The 14,090-nt window shown below is 59.8% G+C and overlaps 3 protein-coding genes across 6 annotated transcripts; 2 read left to right on the forward strand and 1 right to left on the reverse strand.

Annotated features, from left to right (window-relative positions):
• Window positions 1-40: 40 nt before the first annotated feature.
• Window positions 41-467, reverse strand: ANAPC11 (anaphase promoting complex subunit 11; the record flags this gene model as incomplete). Of its 3 annotated transcripts, none has more annotated exons than XM_080629722.1 (2): window positions 334-467; window positions 41-175 (listed from the first exon to the last, which is right to left on the reverse strand). In XM_080629722.1, exons 1-2 carry the CDS (start codon window positions 440-442, stop codon window positions 57-59), a joined length of 228 nt encoding a protein of 75 aa, XP_080485848.1. In that variant the 5' UTR covers window positions 443-467. The 3 variants fall into 3 exon arrangements, with proteins under 3 accessions (XP_080485848.1, XP_080485849.1, XP_080485847.1); XM_080629723.1 differs by having other exon boundaries at window positions 57-172; window positions 334-457; XM_080629721.1 differs by having other exon boundaries at window positions 122-267; window positions 334-463.
• Window positions 468-544: 77 nt separating this feature from the next.
• On the forward strand, window positions 545-10,675 carry ALYREF (Aly/REF export factor; the record flags this gene model as incomplete). Of its 2 annotated transcripts, none has more annotated exons than XM_080629709.1 (6): window positions 545-778; window positions 988-1,119; window positions 3,538-3,685; window positions 3,801-3,864; window positions 3,975-4,152; window positions 10,536-10,675. In XM_080629709.1, 6 exons carry the CDS (start codon window positions 545-547, stop codon window positions 10,551-10,553), a joined length of 774 nt encoding a protein of 257 aa, XP_080485835.1. In that variant the 3' UTR covers window positions 10,554-10,675. The 2 variants fall into 2 exon arrangements, with proteins under 2 accessions (XP_080485835.1, XP_080485836.1); XM_080629710.1 differs by lacking the exon at window positions 10,536-10,675 and adding an exon at window positions 4,908-5,165.
• Window positions 10,556-13,654, forward strand: ARHGDIA (Rho GDP dissociation inhibitor alpha; the record flags this gene model as incomplete). The annotated part of the gene is made up of 5 exons (XM_080629711.1): window positions 10,556-10,745; window positions 11,086-11,169; window positions 11,427-11,503; window positions 11,777-11,840; window positions 12,195-13,654. The coding sequence occupies 5 exons, from the start codon at window positions 10,556-10,558 to the stop codon at window positions 12,392-12,394; spliced, it is 615 nt and encodes a 204-aa protein (XP_080485837.1). The 3' UTR covers window positions 12,395-13,654.
• Window positions 13,655-14,090: the final 436 nt, after the last annotated feature.

Genomic DNA, 14,090 nt, shown 5'->3' on the forward strand with positions numbered 1-14,090 from the left:
CGTTCCCGTCCCCGGAAGGACACCGGACACCGGAGAGGCGCGAGGCAGCCGCACGTTTATTGAGGGCAGAGCGCGGCACGGGGCGAGGAGCGCTCCCCCTTCGGTGTTACCGGCGCCACCGTCACTCCTTGAACTTCCACTCCTGGCGGCACATGGGGCAGTGCTGCTGGACCTGCTGCGAGTTCAGCCACTTGAGGATGCAGTGCATGTGGAAGCAGTGCGAGCACTGCCCCCACACCAGCGGGCAGTCGTCTCCGGGCACCTTGCCTGCGGCGCGGAGAGCGCGTCAGCGCGGTGCGGCTCGGCCCGGCCCCCCCCGCCCCGCGCACTCACAGTCGGGGCAGCAGCCGTTAAACGCCATCCGGCAGATGCCGCAGTTTTCGTCGTTCGCCACCCACAGCCAGGACGCGACCCCGTGCCAGCTCCGCACGCGCACCCGCATCGCCGCCGTCAGGACCGCGCCTCCGCCGCTCAAACACCGCCTCTTCCGCTTCCGGCGGCGCAGCGCGGCCGGAAGTGCAGGCCCCGGAGCGGAGCCGCCATCATGGCCGACAAGATGGACATGTCGCTGGACGATATCATTAAGCTCAACCGCAGCCAGCGCGGGGCCGGCCGGGGCGGCGGCCGGGGCGGCCGAGGCCGGGGCGGCGCCACCCGCGGGGGTGGGCCCGGACGGGGCGGCGTGGGAGCCGGGCGAGCGGGAGGCGGCGGCCCCGTGCGGAACAGGCCGGTGATGGCCCGGGGCGGCGGCAGGAACAGGCCCGCGCCCTACAGTCGGGTACGAGATGCGGCGGCGGTGGCGGGCGGGAGCGCGGCCGCCTGTGGGGCTCGGCGGCGGCGCGGGACGGGGGAACCGGGCTGGGCCTTCGGCGAGGCGGGATCGGGCGGCCCTTTGTCCGCTCCCTGCGGGGGGGGCAGCGGGGCCGGCGGGAGCCTGTGCCCTGCGGTGCCCCGACACCGGTCAGCGAGGTGCCGGTCTCGTTGCAGCCGAAGCAGCTCCCCGAGAAGTGGCAGCACGACCTGTTCGACAGCGGCTTCGGGGCGGGAGCCGGCGTGGAGACCGGCGGGAAGCTGCTCGTGTCGAACCTGGACTTCGGCGTCTCGGATGCGGACATCCAGGTGGGGGCTCGGGGGCGGCCCCGCGGGGGGTGTTCATGGGGGGTTTCATTCATAGCGTCGGGGTAGGGCACACCAGGCACGCGCAGGAGCGCCGCAGGTCCTGCTCCCTCCGTGCCCGGACAGAAAGCCCCCGGGTGTGTTAACTCTGTAACAGTGGTGAGGTTTGTGCCGCGAGCCCCCGGCCTGCAGCGGCTCTGGTGATCCTGAGGGGCTGTAGTTCGGAACAGCCGCTGTTGCCTGCAGGGCGCTCATGGTGTTGTAGGGTCTGTGCCATGGCGCAGGGGGAAAGGTGCTGCTGGATCCAGCCGCAATGGGAGAATTGACTCTAAACTGTTCAAACTCGAGGTCTGTGTAGTTGCAGTGATGTTGGAACTGTGCTGTGTGTACAGCCGCACGCTCCATGTGTACAGGTCCTGGTTGTGTAGCTCTGCTGAGTGTTGAGGTATTCCATGGGTGTACCTGGGAGGAGTTATCTGTGAGGGGGGTGCCTGTGATACCCACTGTGTTATCTTCTAGCCAAGTGTCGTGCTGTGGTTGTGTCCGTTGTTTCAGCCGTGCTTTGGGTAAGAACCTGCTGGATTCTCCTGGTTGAATGTCGCTGTGCTCTATCTCCATACCATGGCATGGGGCTCCCTGGTGGGGAGGGCACCGGCACCAGCAACACCCACAAATGGCACCAGCAACACCCACAAATACCGGGGCTGTACTGGCTCCATCATGCTGCGAAGTGCTTCCTTTTGGAATGGTTTCTGGTCCTCACATCCTGACCAGGGAAAGTAAGCAACTGCAATAGGCAGCTGCCTTTGTTGTCAGTTAATTCATTCGGTTGCTCCATGTGCCAGCCTGGCTGTGCCTGGGGGATCAGAAGGGAGCTTTTTGAGGTCACGTCATTACTGAGTAATGCACTTAAAACCTGCTCTTTCCCCCTGTAAGTGCAGATTAGGTTTCCATAAGTGTGTTGCTCTGTGAAGTCACCTCAGTGTGACCAGCTCCTGTGCTTCCTGCAGCTGTTGAGATTCGCCTTTTCTGCTTCTGGCTCTGGCTGATGTGTGGATGAATTTCCACTCGGGGTTATTTAGCGGCAAAGTTGATTTAATGGCTTTACACCTATTTGTTGTTACTCATCCTATAACGGAGCGCTGCCTCAGGTGTATGATGGCTTGCTTTGTTCATGTGTTAGTCATGTCAGTAACATGGTTCAGCAGGTGTACAGCAGGCAGGAGTGGCTGGAAGGAGCCTCGGATGTGTGGAGCTGCGCAGCGCAGACTGAACCTGGCTCTGGGAAGCTGCTGGCAAGTGCTGTGAAACATTCACCTCTGGTGCACGAGCACAGGAAGGAGCAGGCCCACAGCCCTGCTGAGCATGGTGTGCTGGGAAGCTGAAGGACGTGTGGTGCTGTGGGCACCACATCAGGGCTGTGGTGGTGGCTCCACAGTGGGTCCTGCAGGAGGTGACCACTCCGTCTGGGCTGTAACGGGGCAGATATTGAGCTTTTGAGGCATGGGGTGCAGTGGAACTTTGCGAAGGTGACATGTCCTGTTGACCATCTAAATGTAGCACCTGCGAAACAAAATCAGTGGCTCCATTACTGCCTCTTCATTTCCATCCTTTGGGACAGTAAATGACATAGAAGCACCGACTGGTTTGGGTTGAAAGGGACCTTAAAGCTCATCCAGTTTCAACCCCTGCCACGGGCAGGGACACCTTCCACTAGAGCAGCTTGCTCCAAGCCCCTGTGCCCAACCTGGACTTGAACACTGCCAGGGATGGGGCAGCCACAGCTTCTCTGGGCACCCTGTGCCAGCACCTCAGCACCCTCACAGGGAAGAGCTTCTGCCTAAGAGCTCATCTCCATCTCGCTTCTGTCAGTTTAAAACCATTCCCATTATCCTGTCACTACATGCTCTTATAAAACGAGATTTAGTTCAGTAGAGGAAGTTCTTCATTTCAAGTTTTGGGGTATATTCCTATGTGCTGTGCTTTTAAATTGCACCTGATCTGGTAAAGATTTAGGAGGAGAAAAGAACTTCAGCACAATGAAACTGTGGCCATCTCTGTCTGTGTTCGTAGGCTGTTCCTCCTCTGCGACATGGGTCTGGATTATTTTTATTAGTCACCCTTTGAGTCAGCCTCAACTAAATGACCCACCTTTCCCCTGGGTCAGCGTCCCTTGAGCCTGCTCTGCTGCTGTGAATATGTGCCTCACACGTGGTGAGCTTGAAGTCCCTCTTGGCTTTGCCACCTGTGGCACCTCCCTGCTGGGCTCATGCTCCGTGTTTCACTGGTGCTTTGTCTGAGTTCTCCATAATGATTTGAAAGGCACCTGTGGTGGTGTGTGTAGGGATGGGCCGGCACCATCCTGGGCTGTGCAGTGTTCGCAGCACTGATGGATGTCTCTGCTCTTCCCCTCTTTCTCAGGAGCTCTTTGCAGAGTTTGGAACCTTGAAGAAGGCAGCCGTGCACTATGACAGGTCTGGCCGCAGCCTCGGGACAGCGGACGTGCATTTCGAGAGGAAGGCGGATGCGCTGAAGGCGATGAAGCAGTACAATGGCGTCCCCTTGGACGGTGAGTGCGCAGCCGTGGCACCTGCCAGCACCTGCATCCCTCCTGCATGCCTCCTGCATCCCTCCTGTACCCCACACGCCGCTCATACACAGCCCCTGGGCTGCTCTTCCTGCAGGGCGCCCCATGAACATCCAGCTGGTCACATCACAGATTGACACACAGAGAAGACCAGCACAGAGGTGAGTGTTGAGCACCCCGTGCAGGGCAGGACCCTGCCTGGGCCCTCTCCTGTGGAATCTCTGTGGGTTAAGCACCAGCCACTAAATCAGCTGCTTTTGAAAACTGGCAGTGTAAACAGAGGTGGCATGACCAGGAACCGCGGGGGTTCGGGATTTGGTGGTGTTGGCGGCAGCAGGCGAGGCACTCGTGGTGGAAACAGAGGGAGAGGCAGAGGAGCTGGAAGAACTTCGAAACAGCAGCTCTCCGCAGAGGAACTAGATGCACAGCTGGATGCTTACAATGCCAGGGTAAGTGCTTTCCACAGCATCTCCTCCTGGGAAATGTGGCAGCCCAGAGCTGGCAGGAAGAGGTTTATCATAGAATCCCAGCCTAGTTTGTGTTAGAAGTGACATTACAGCTTATCCGGTTTCAAACCCCTGCCATGGGCAGGGATACCTTCCACTTGAGCAAGTTGCTCCAAGCCCCATCCAACCTGGCCTTGAACACTGCCAGAGATGGAGCAGCCACAGTTTCTCTGGGCAGAGACCATTTTCCAGATCCTGGGACTAACACCAGCTCCCTCTAAAGCCAGGCAGCACCTCGGTGCAGTGTTTGGCTCTGCTCTCCACAGCACTTGGGCAGCTGCTGTTGCTGGCAGCTGGGAAGCTGTTTGCAGGACAGCTGCAATGAGCAGTAGCTGCAGACGAAACCCTCAGGGATAATGGGCAGTGAAAATGGAAAAGCAAAAGGCAAAACCAGGAGTCTCTGCCCTGTGGGTGGATTAAAATCTCAATAGAGAACCGGGGTCGTGTGTGTGTTGTGGGAACGGTTGAAGTCCCGGTGGCAGTGCAGAGTGGGATGAGTGGAATTGCAGACGGTGGGTGGGAGGGGGAGGAGCAGCACAGCAACTCCCACTTGTGCCTTTCTGTTGTGGGGCGCCTGCCCCCTGGAGCTGCGTGGGACTGCCGTGTCCCTGTGCAGCAGCGCGGGGAGCTCCAGGGGTGGCAGGGATGTGGGAGCTGCGGGCGCCCCGCGGTGACGGCTGCTCTCATCTCTCTTCCAGATGGACACCAGCTAAAGTGGCCGGCGCAGGGAGGACGTGGCTGTGGCTCCTGGCTCCCGGCAGGGCTGCAGCTGCCACCCGGGGGTGGGATTTGTTTTATTTTCGTTCTGGGATAGGTTTTAAACTCCTGTAAAGGTTTTTTTTAATTCCGAGCAGACCCGTTTTGTACCGAGTTATTTTTGGGATAAATTTTACTGTTGCTGTTGGGCCGAGGTGGCTTTTTCACCTTCGCCGCAATAAACTAGAACCGTGTCTAGAGCTGTGGCTGCCGCCCCCCGCGTGCGCCTTCCCGCGCCCCGCCCCATGCACGCAGGCCCCGCCTTCGGGCCCGCGCGCCTTCCCGCGCCCCGCCCCGCCCTGCGGCGCTCTGCTCCTCCACCCCAACTCTATGGTCGGCCCCGCCATACCGCGCGAATCCCCCTGGGCCAATCAGTGTGCCGGGCCGTGCCCGGAAATGGGGCGAGAGGCTCGTATAACGGGAAGTGACGGGCGTGTCCCGGAAGTGCGGGGGCGCGCGGGCGGCTGGGCGGATCCCGCGGGGGTGTCAGCGCAGCGCGGTCGAGGGGCGCCGGTAGGACGGGGCGGGGCGGCGAACACTGGCATCGGGCACCGGGGAGTGGGGGAGGATCAGGCCTTGGGGCAGCGCTTCCGCCGCGAAGGGGTCGGGTGGGTCCGGGCATGTCCAGGCCGGGCGCGCTGGACCCGCTGTCCCGGGGGCGCGGCAGGGTGCGGGCCCAGGGCCCCCACTGCCCTTGTGCGACCTTCCGAGCGCTGCGGGAAGGCGCTGTCCCCGGCTGGGCCGCTCCGGGGCGGGGCTCTTGGGGCGCGGGGCCGCGTTAAGGGCGAAGCGCGGCCGGGTTGGGGGGTTGCGCTCCCGCGGGAGCAGGGTCTGCTCCGGGCCTCCCCGCGGGGTTCTGCCGCTGCCCGGGGGCCGGGGGTGCCGAGCCGCGGGCGCTTGTTTGCCTTGAACAGGTTTTCCATAAATAGTTTCTAGTCATAAAATGAGGAATTCGGGAGGTTTCCTTCCGCTCCTTCCGGGTCAGGGCAATGAGCCCGTTTGTCGCCGCGGTGCCGCACGGTAAAGCAGCGGGGGCACCCCCGTGCGCGGAGGCTGCAGCTCGGCTCCTCCGGGGGGGATCGGTCTCTCTGGCCTCCGCAGCCCGGTCGGACGGCGGCGGCGGCTGCCTCGGCCCCGCGGGCGCTTCGCAGCAGGTCTGGGAGTTGTAACTTCCTTTCACTGAGAGAGGAGCTCCCAGTCACGTGAAGGGAACGATTTGTTGCCTTGAGGGTTCGGGCCGTGGCCGCGCTGCTGCTGCTCTGCCCGCCCGGGTGCTCCTGGTCTCGCTGAGCTGGGATGGTTTCGCTGCCGTGCTCCGCTGTACAGACGGGCCACGAGCCGGTGGTGTCCCCGCTGCAGCGTTACCCCAGTGCGTGTTTGCACTCTGGGGGCAGGGCTGGGGGATTCACACGCGGAACTGTCTGCTCACTCCTCCGGTTTTGTTCTTGACAGCTCCTGCCTTGCAGGTGCGCTGCGGAGCAGGGCTGTGCCACCAGCAAAAGGGAAAACTAAACCATGTCCCAGCTGCCAAGTGCCTGGGAGGCAGCAGCCGGTCCCAGCATCCTTTATCTCAGTGCTGTGAGGGGCTTCGAGAAGTTCCGCAGGATGCTCCCACTCAGCGACTGGTGCAGCAGTGTTATCTGGGTGTCCCCTTGGATCCCAAATTCCTGGGTGGTGTCAGAGGCAGCGCTCACCTTGGGAAGTGTCAGTGGGTCCTCCCCAGGGCTTCACCTGCTGCTGCCTTGGGGATATCTGAGCCCCATTTATTCCTGGTCCCCTTCTGTGGTGCTGCTGTGTGCAGGGTGGCAGTGCGGCCTGGGCTGGGTTCTGCAGCTCGGGCTGCTTGACCCTGCAGTGCCGCAGCAGCTGGGATAAGCAAACAGATCCGGTGCAATACACTGGAAATGAGCCCGGCAGAAACAGCTCTGCACTGAATTCCAGCTGAGCAGCTGCTTGAGCTTCCCCTGCACCATGGGAAGGAGGAAGGCTGGGATGCGGGATTGACACTTCTTGTGTCCGAGGCTGCCCCGTGGCCTGTGGACATCCGGAGCCATTGGCTCATAAGGGGGCTTGGACTGACCCGGCTCCCACCGATGCTGCGGGCTCTCGTCCTGGGCTGAGGGAGCCGCTGCTCACTGCTGCAGACGGGCAGGGCTGGTCCCCCGCAGTTTTCCTCTTGGGCAGGAGATGGGGTTCTCGCATTCGCTGCTGCCGGCTCCTGGCTCTTGTGCCTTAATGCCGAGAGAATCTGTGAGGAGCGGCTGACCTGGCAGAAGCGGCAGAGGCAGTGAATTCCCAATGGGAAGCGATTCGGCCTCCTGCTATTTTCCGCAGGCTTCTGTGGTGCCGGGCACAGCTCAGAGGGTGCCTCTCGCAGAGTAGCAGAGGCACCAGCTCCAGCATTCAGCCGCTTGGCTGAGCCTCAGGAGCCAGAGAACCACCACGCAGGGCCCCTGAGCATCTGTCTCCTTGATGTCAGGAGGAGTTGGAGAGGAATAGCCTTCCAAACACGCTGAGGCTTGAGGCTGAGCTCCGAGAGGCAGCCAGGCATGGGTCAGGTCAGCAGCGTGCAGGAAGGCTTTGCCTAAGGAGCCGAGCCCTTGGCAGTGCTGTGGGGCACGTCCCTCTCCTCCATGTTGGTGCCCTTGTGGGGCAGTTCTGTTCTCTCCCAGCAGTGCAGTGGCTGCTCCTTCACCCCCACAAGCTCTGGTTTGCTGACCTGGGCTGTAATAGCAGCTTTGTCCCAGAGGCTGAAGGTTGAGGCCAAGGCCCTGATGATGGTTGTGATGCGCTGAGTTCTCTGCCATCTCAGAGCTGGTTCCCACCACTGCTGCTCCCAGGGAAGCCTGATGGAAAAGCCAGACTGGTGTTGGTGTCTCCAGGGCTTCCTCAGGGAGCTGCAGCCTGGCCTGGCCTGAGCTGCTGTTGATACAGGGCTTTGTGTTGGTCTGAAGGGCTGGTTTCTGTCTCTAATGGGTTTCCATTGTCTTAGATATCCCGTGAGAACCTGGGTGGTTCTTGAGGAACCCATGGAGGGGGGTGATTGTGTCTTGAGCTCTGGATCACAGGGTGAAGGCTGGAGGTGCAGGAATGCAACCAAAGAGCTGGGCCTGTGGGGTGTTGGGGTTCTGTGCCCTCTGTGGCACGGTTATTGCTAAATACCTGCAGTGGGAGGGGTTACCCCAACGGAGCTGCTGTGCGGGAGGAAGCTGTTGCCGGACTGTTACACCCAAGGCTGGTTATCGATGAGCAGTGGCTCCTTGTGAGACCAAAGTGCATTTCTCAGCTCCGCAGGGCAGGACACTGGATCCAGGACATGAGCTGTTATTTCAGCTGCCAGAAGTCAGCACTCACACCATGGCTGCTCCTGTGTGAGCATCATCCAGACCTTGTGCCACGCAGGGCCCAAGCCCTTGTGATGACCCCAGAGTGTCACGCCACCCCCCACCTTTGGTGATAAACCTTAGTCAGACTTTAATACCCAGAAATACCAGTCGCATCCATTGCAAGTGCCCTGCCCCCAGACACACCAGGAGGCTGCCAGCCCAGGACAAGTCTTTTCTCAGGTTTGACAGTGGGCAAGGGGCAGGAAAGGAGCCCCACGAGATGGGATGTGCCTTGCCCCAGAATTGGAGAATTTGGATCTTTTCAGTTGAAAAGACCTTTAAGACCATCAAGTTCGACCATTAACCCAGCAGTGCCAAGGCCACCACTAAACCTTGTCCTGAAGTGCCACATCTACACATCTTTCAAATGCTTTCAGGGATGGTGACTCAACCACTGCCCCGGGCAGCCCATTCAGTGCTTGATAACACTTTTAGGGAAGAAGCATTTCCCAATATCAACCCTTAAACCTCCCCTGGTGCAACTTGAGGCCGTTTCCTCTTGTTCTGTCACTTGTTACTTGAGAGAAGAGACCGACCCCACCTCGCAACAACCCCCTTTTTGGTAGTTGTAGGAATGAGAAGGGCCCCCTGAGCACCTCAATGTCTCTCTTTTAGTGAGGAGCCCGGAGCTGAACACAGGATTTGAGGTGCAGCGTCACCAGTGCCCAGCACAGGGGAACAATCACTGCCCTGGCCCTGCTGCCGCACTGGTGCTGACACAGGCCAGGATGCTCTTCGCCTTTCTGGCCACCCAGGCACAAGCTGGCTCTTACTCAGACGCTGTTGACCAACACTGCCAGGCCCTTTCCAGTGGGCAGCTTTCCAGCTGCTGTTCCCCAATCCTGGAATTGTGTGGGGCTGTTGTGACCCAGGTGCAGGACCCAGCACTGAGCCTTGTTGCCCTCAGCCCCTCAACCCAACGTCCTGGCAGAGGGGCTGGTCCCAGTTCTCCCACCGCCTTTCCTTTCTCCTCTGTGTTTGCTGACACATCAGCTGTAGACTTCTCTTCTGCAGAGATGGGCAGAATTTCACCGTCTGTGGCTCATCTCCCTCCTTTGCCATCCCCAGCAAAACAGGCAGGATATTTATGGCAAAACAAGTCAGTGGGGCCGGGTGGCAGCTCTGCTGTCAGTCACTGCAGGTGCCGGGAGAGGCGGCTGTGCCTCAGGTGCAGGCCATGTGTCAGCCTGTGTTCAGGTGTGTTGTGCTCATACCAAACATTGCAGGTCTTGATCCGTGTGGAGGCCAGATGCTGCAGCAGCAAGTGCAGCCCTGTGGTCTGTTGTGAGTTATTTGTTGGCACATTGCTCCAGGCAGGAATATTGAACGGGTGCGGGAATGCCAGATAATGGCAGAAACACCTGGATCTGCCAGCAGGTCACTGGGGAAGGATTTTGTTTGCACAGGCTCCAAAGCTGTCACTGGAAGTGTTTTAAGACTTCTGAGGGTCCAGGCTGACGTTTGCTGTTGGTGCCGCTGGGCTCCATGCCCGCGGGAGCACCGAGAACCTCTGTGGGTGCCGCTGCCTTGTGCACAGTTCTTTACCTGGGTGTTGGTGTTGCCCCCGGCACCCGCAGCTGGTGATTCCCGGCGGGAGCCTCCACAGCCGAGCCAAGCGCTGCGGTTTCGATCCGTTCTCTGCTCCGCTGGAGACACGGAGCTTCGGGAAGGGCCTAGCGGGGGATGCGCGGAGCAGGAGCCTCATGCTGCTGCCCCAGCACCCGGCTCGGACCGGCTCCGAGGCACAAGCTGTGAGCTCCGGGCTGCAGCAGAGGCTCCCGGCATTTGTGCCAGTGGTGGGGCAGGGCCTATTCTCAGCTGGAATTGTACGTTGTAGAGAGCAGAACTGAACTGGGGTTGTACTGGGCTCAGGTTTGCTGCGAGATTACCCGCTTACCTTGTGGAGCAGCTCATCTTCTCTATGGCTTTGGGTGTTTACTTGTTCCAGCTTATGAGTAAAGCACTGAGGTTGAATTTTCCTGTCTCTTCATGGGCCTCCATGGGCTGAACATGAGCCCTGGCCTGGAGGAGCCTGCAGGGGCTGCACCAGCGGCCTTGGCAGGGCTGTGTCCCTGCAGGGGCTGTGCCACGGGCCCTGGGCAGGGCTGTGTCCCTGCAGTCACGGTGCTGAGGAGGCCTGGCTGGAGCAGGTGGGTGCAGTTTCACTTCTTCTCCCCACTGCAGTGTACGTGGTGTGTGTGAGGATGGCAGAGCAGGAGCCCACAGCTGAGCAGCTGGCCCAGATCGCAGCTGAAAACGAGGAGGACGAACACTCTGTCAACTACAAGCCCCCTGCCCAGAAGAGCATCCAGGAGATCCAGGAGCTGGACAAGGACGATGAGAGCTTGCGCAAGTACAAGGAGGCGCTGCTTGGTGCTGTCACCGTGAGTGCAGGTGAGCCGAGGATGGGGCTGTGTTTCACTGAAGCTGCAGCTCCATCAGTCACCTCCTGCCTCCTCCCTGCTCCCAGCCGGGAGCGTAAAGACATGTCCGTGCTCCCTGCGCTGATCTCCAGCCCGTGGAATTAGGTGCAGGAACTGCAGGTGTCAGACTGCCCTTAGAGGGGGCTGCTCATGGGCCCACAGGCTGGCCCCACATATTGGGGACCTCAGCCAAGGGGGACATTCTTCTCACTGTTTTTGTTGCTCTTTCTAGAAGAGCCCTGGAAGGAAAAGGGTTTGTGTTGGCCAGTTTTAGGGAAGGGTGTTTCACAGCCCTTACACTTGTCTTCTAGATCCCAATGCTCCAAACGTGGTGGTGACCAAACTGACTCTGGTCTGCACGACTGCCCCGGGCCCTCTGGAGCTGGACCTGACAGGTGAGCCAGGGAAGAATTCCAGCCCTTCCCAGGGGAGAGCCACTTGGAGCGGAGCCTGCGGGAGCCACTCCCTGTCGGGAATGCCTGTGCTGCAGGCATGAACGGTTTGTCCCACAGGCCCAGGCTGGGGCCTCCACAGCCTTGTGGTGAGCAGCCGTCCCACTCCAAGGGTCATCACCTGCTCCTGCAGATACTGTCCTCAACACCCCAGAGCACAATACAGAGGGACCCTGAGCAACCCTCTCCCTTCTCTGTAGGTGACCTGGAGAGCTACAGGAGGCAAGCATTTGTGCTGAAGGAGGGTGTGGAATACCGGATAAAAATCTCCTTTCGGGTAAGAACTGAGGTCTGAGAATAGAACGAATGAACATTGGGATGCTGCAATCCCAGGGGGATTGCCTGAGCCCCAGAAAGGGGAGTGATGGGGGAGCAGTCTCCTGCTGTGGTGGGAAGGGCCATGTCCTGAGGAGGTTTGAGCCTCCCCCTTAGTGGAAGATGTCCATGCCTGGGGCAAGGGGTTGGAACTGGATGAGCTTTAAGGTCCCTTCAACCCAAACCAGCTGGGATTCTGTGGATGTCTGCACAGTCCTTGCTTGTCTCCCTGCAGGTTAACAGGGAGATCGTGTCAGGGTTGAAGTACATTCAGCACACGTTCCGGAAAGGAGTGAAGAGTAAGTGCTGCTCTGAGGCGGGTGCTGCTTGTGAGGGGTTCTGCTCCGTCTGCTGGGGAGGCAGCCGGTTCCAGGCACTGCAGGGTGATGTGTGAATGCTCCTGGTCTGTGCGGGGCAGCAGCACCCGGCTGGACACGCTCATGCCTGGGGAGCAGCTCGGTGCTGGCGGAGGGGGTTGCTCCCTGCAGCAGCAGCTGTTCCTGGAGCAGAGCTGTGGATGTGGGTGACCCTTCTGTCCTCACAGCTTCGCTATGGCCTGTAGCTGTCACAGGCCTTGCATCTGCTTTAGCCTTGCCCCACGTGCAGGGGAAGCTCTAAACCAGGCGCTGTGCTCCACTCTTGTCTTCCTGTAGTTGACAAGACCGAATACATGGTTGGCAGCTACGGCCCTCGAGCAGAGGAATATGAGTTTCTGACCCCCATGGAAGAAGCCCCTAAGGGCATGCTGGCTCGGGGCAACTACAATGTCAAATCCAAGTTCACAGATGATGATAAGACTGACCACCTGTCCTGGGAGTGGAACCTGACCATCAAGAAGGAGTGGAAGGACTAGCCCTTCCCGAGGCCAAACCCCAGAGCACGTGAATCAGACAGTGGCTACCGTAGAAATTCCCCCCCATACCAAAGTGCTGACATTGGAACCCTCCTCCCTTACCCCCACCCTGTTATGATGAGCTCAGTTTTGTATTGTGCCCCCTCCCCAGAGAATCACTGAGTGCATTGACCAAATCCTGCTGTCTGCATCTGGTCTCCAGCTGCCTGGCCTGGGTTGTGCTGCTGGTGCAGGGCTGGCCCCTTTCTGCTTCCCACCTGCCCTTATACCGGTAGGTGCTGGAGGGGAGACACCTGTGCCCTCATAGCTCCTGTGCTTGGCTTCCTGTGCACAGCTCAGGGTAGCTACTGCCTCCAGTAGCTGAAGGACTTTGATGCCAGGCAGCTCCTGACCCCGTGTGTTGGCTCAAGTTATGCCCAGCCTCCCCCTCCACCCTGCTGGTGGCTGGGAGCTCTGGCAGCTTCATTTGTGGATGTTCCCGGTAACCATGATGCCTTAATGTGTAACACGGATCCTCTAGGGAGGGGGCCCTGCCCCTGTTACACTTTTTAATCATGTCCCCTGGTTTTGGCATGGCGCTCATCTTGGTCACGCCCCTCATGGGTTATTAGGTAAGAGTCTCAACTTCCCGCTTTGCTGCTGGTCCTTCCTCACTCAAGACGGGACATCTCCAGAGGGAGGGTGGTGGGCAACGAGGGCACGGGAGGCACCGGCTCTGCCATCATGTCCCTTCCCGTCCCCTCACACCCAGGCAGCTGCAGCGACTGCGAGCACTGAGGTTCCAGGCCAGCGCCCACCCTCCTGCTGGCTCCGGGCTGAGAATGGACTCGGCTGTTTCTGCAGCTGCTCCTGACACGATCAACCAAGAGCTTGTGATGGACAAGCTCCAAAGCGGTTATGCCTTATGTATCTGTTCTGCCTTTACAACCTGTGCCTGGCCTGGCGGCAGTTATTGCCTTCACACTCCAATGCCGCAGCGGTGCCTGGGGCAAAGGAGCCCTTTGGGACCCCTGGGCCGGACAGGCCCGTTCCCACTCCTCAGCCACCTCTTGGGATCAAACCACACTGAGGCTGTATTAGAACCGGGACCAAGTACATGTGGCTTTCTCGTAGCTACATCTCTGCCTCTAACTCCCCCCTGCCCTGCCCCTAGAGAGGTTTTTGTTCATTTGATTTGGTGCAATTGTCTGTAAGTCCTAGACCCGGGTTAACAGGTTTGGAATCATTGTCTGGTTCTCCTTTTATGACAGTTAAATAAAACCTTTGAACTGACAGCCCACCGTGCTCCACTTCTGCTCTGGGGCTGGGGGGGATTCTGCCCATACCCGGGGCAGATGGTCCCTGGGCTTGGGGAGCGTGAAACGGGACCGGGGAGAGGCCCTGCTGCGGCACGAGAAGGGCGTGGGGCAGCGGCAGCTCCGGAGGCGGTGTGTGATGAGCCCTGGCTCCAGGGACATTCACGCACGCTCTAAAGAATGAAGGAGTGAGCGGGAGGCGCCGCTGCGATAAAAGCCCGCGGATGTTTGCGTTCGGGATAAGGAAAGTGCAGCCGGAAAAAGCTCTTTATGAGGGCTGCAGCGCTGGGGGGGAAGCGGCCGCTGCTTGTCCGAGCCTCGGGCTCTGACCGGGAGGAACCGCCGAGCGCCGGCCCCGGGAAAGCGGCTGCAGGCGAAGGGAACGGCCCGGGCCGGGAACC

The sequence above is a fragment of the Psittacula echo genome (genome assembly GCF_963264785.1).
Source record: "Psittacula echo genome assembly, chromosome: 14".
In the NCBI taxonomy this organism is placed as follows: Eukaryota; Metazoa; Chordata; class Aves; order Psittaciformes; family Psittacidae; genus Psittacula; species Psittacula echo.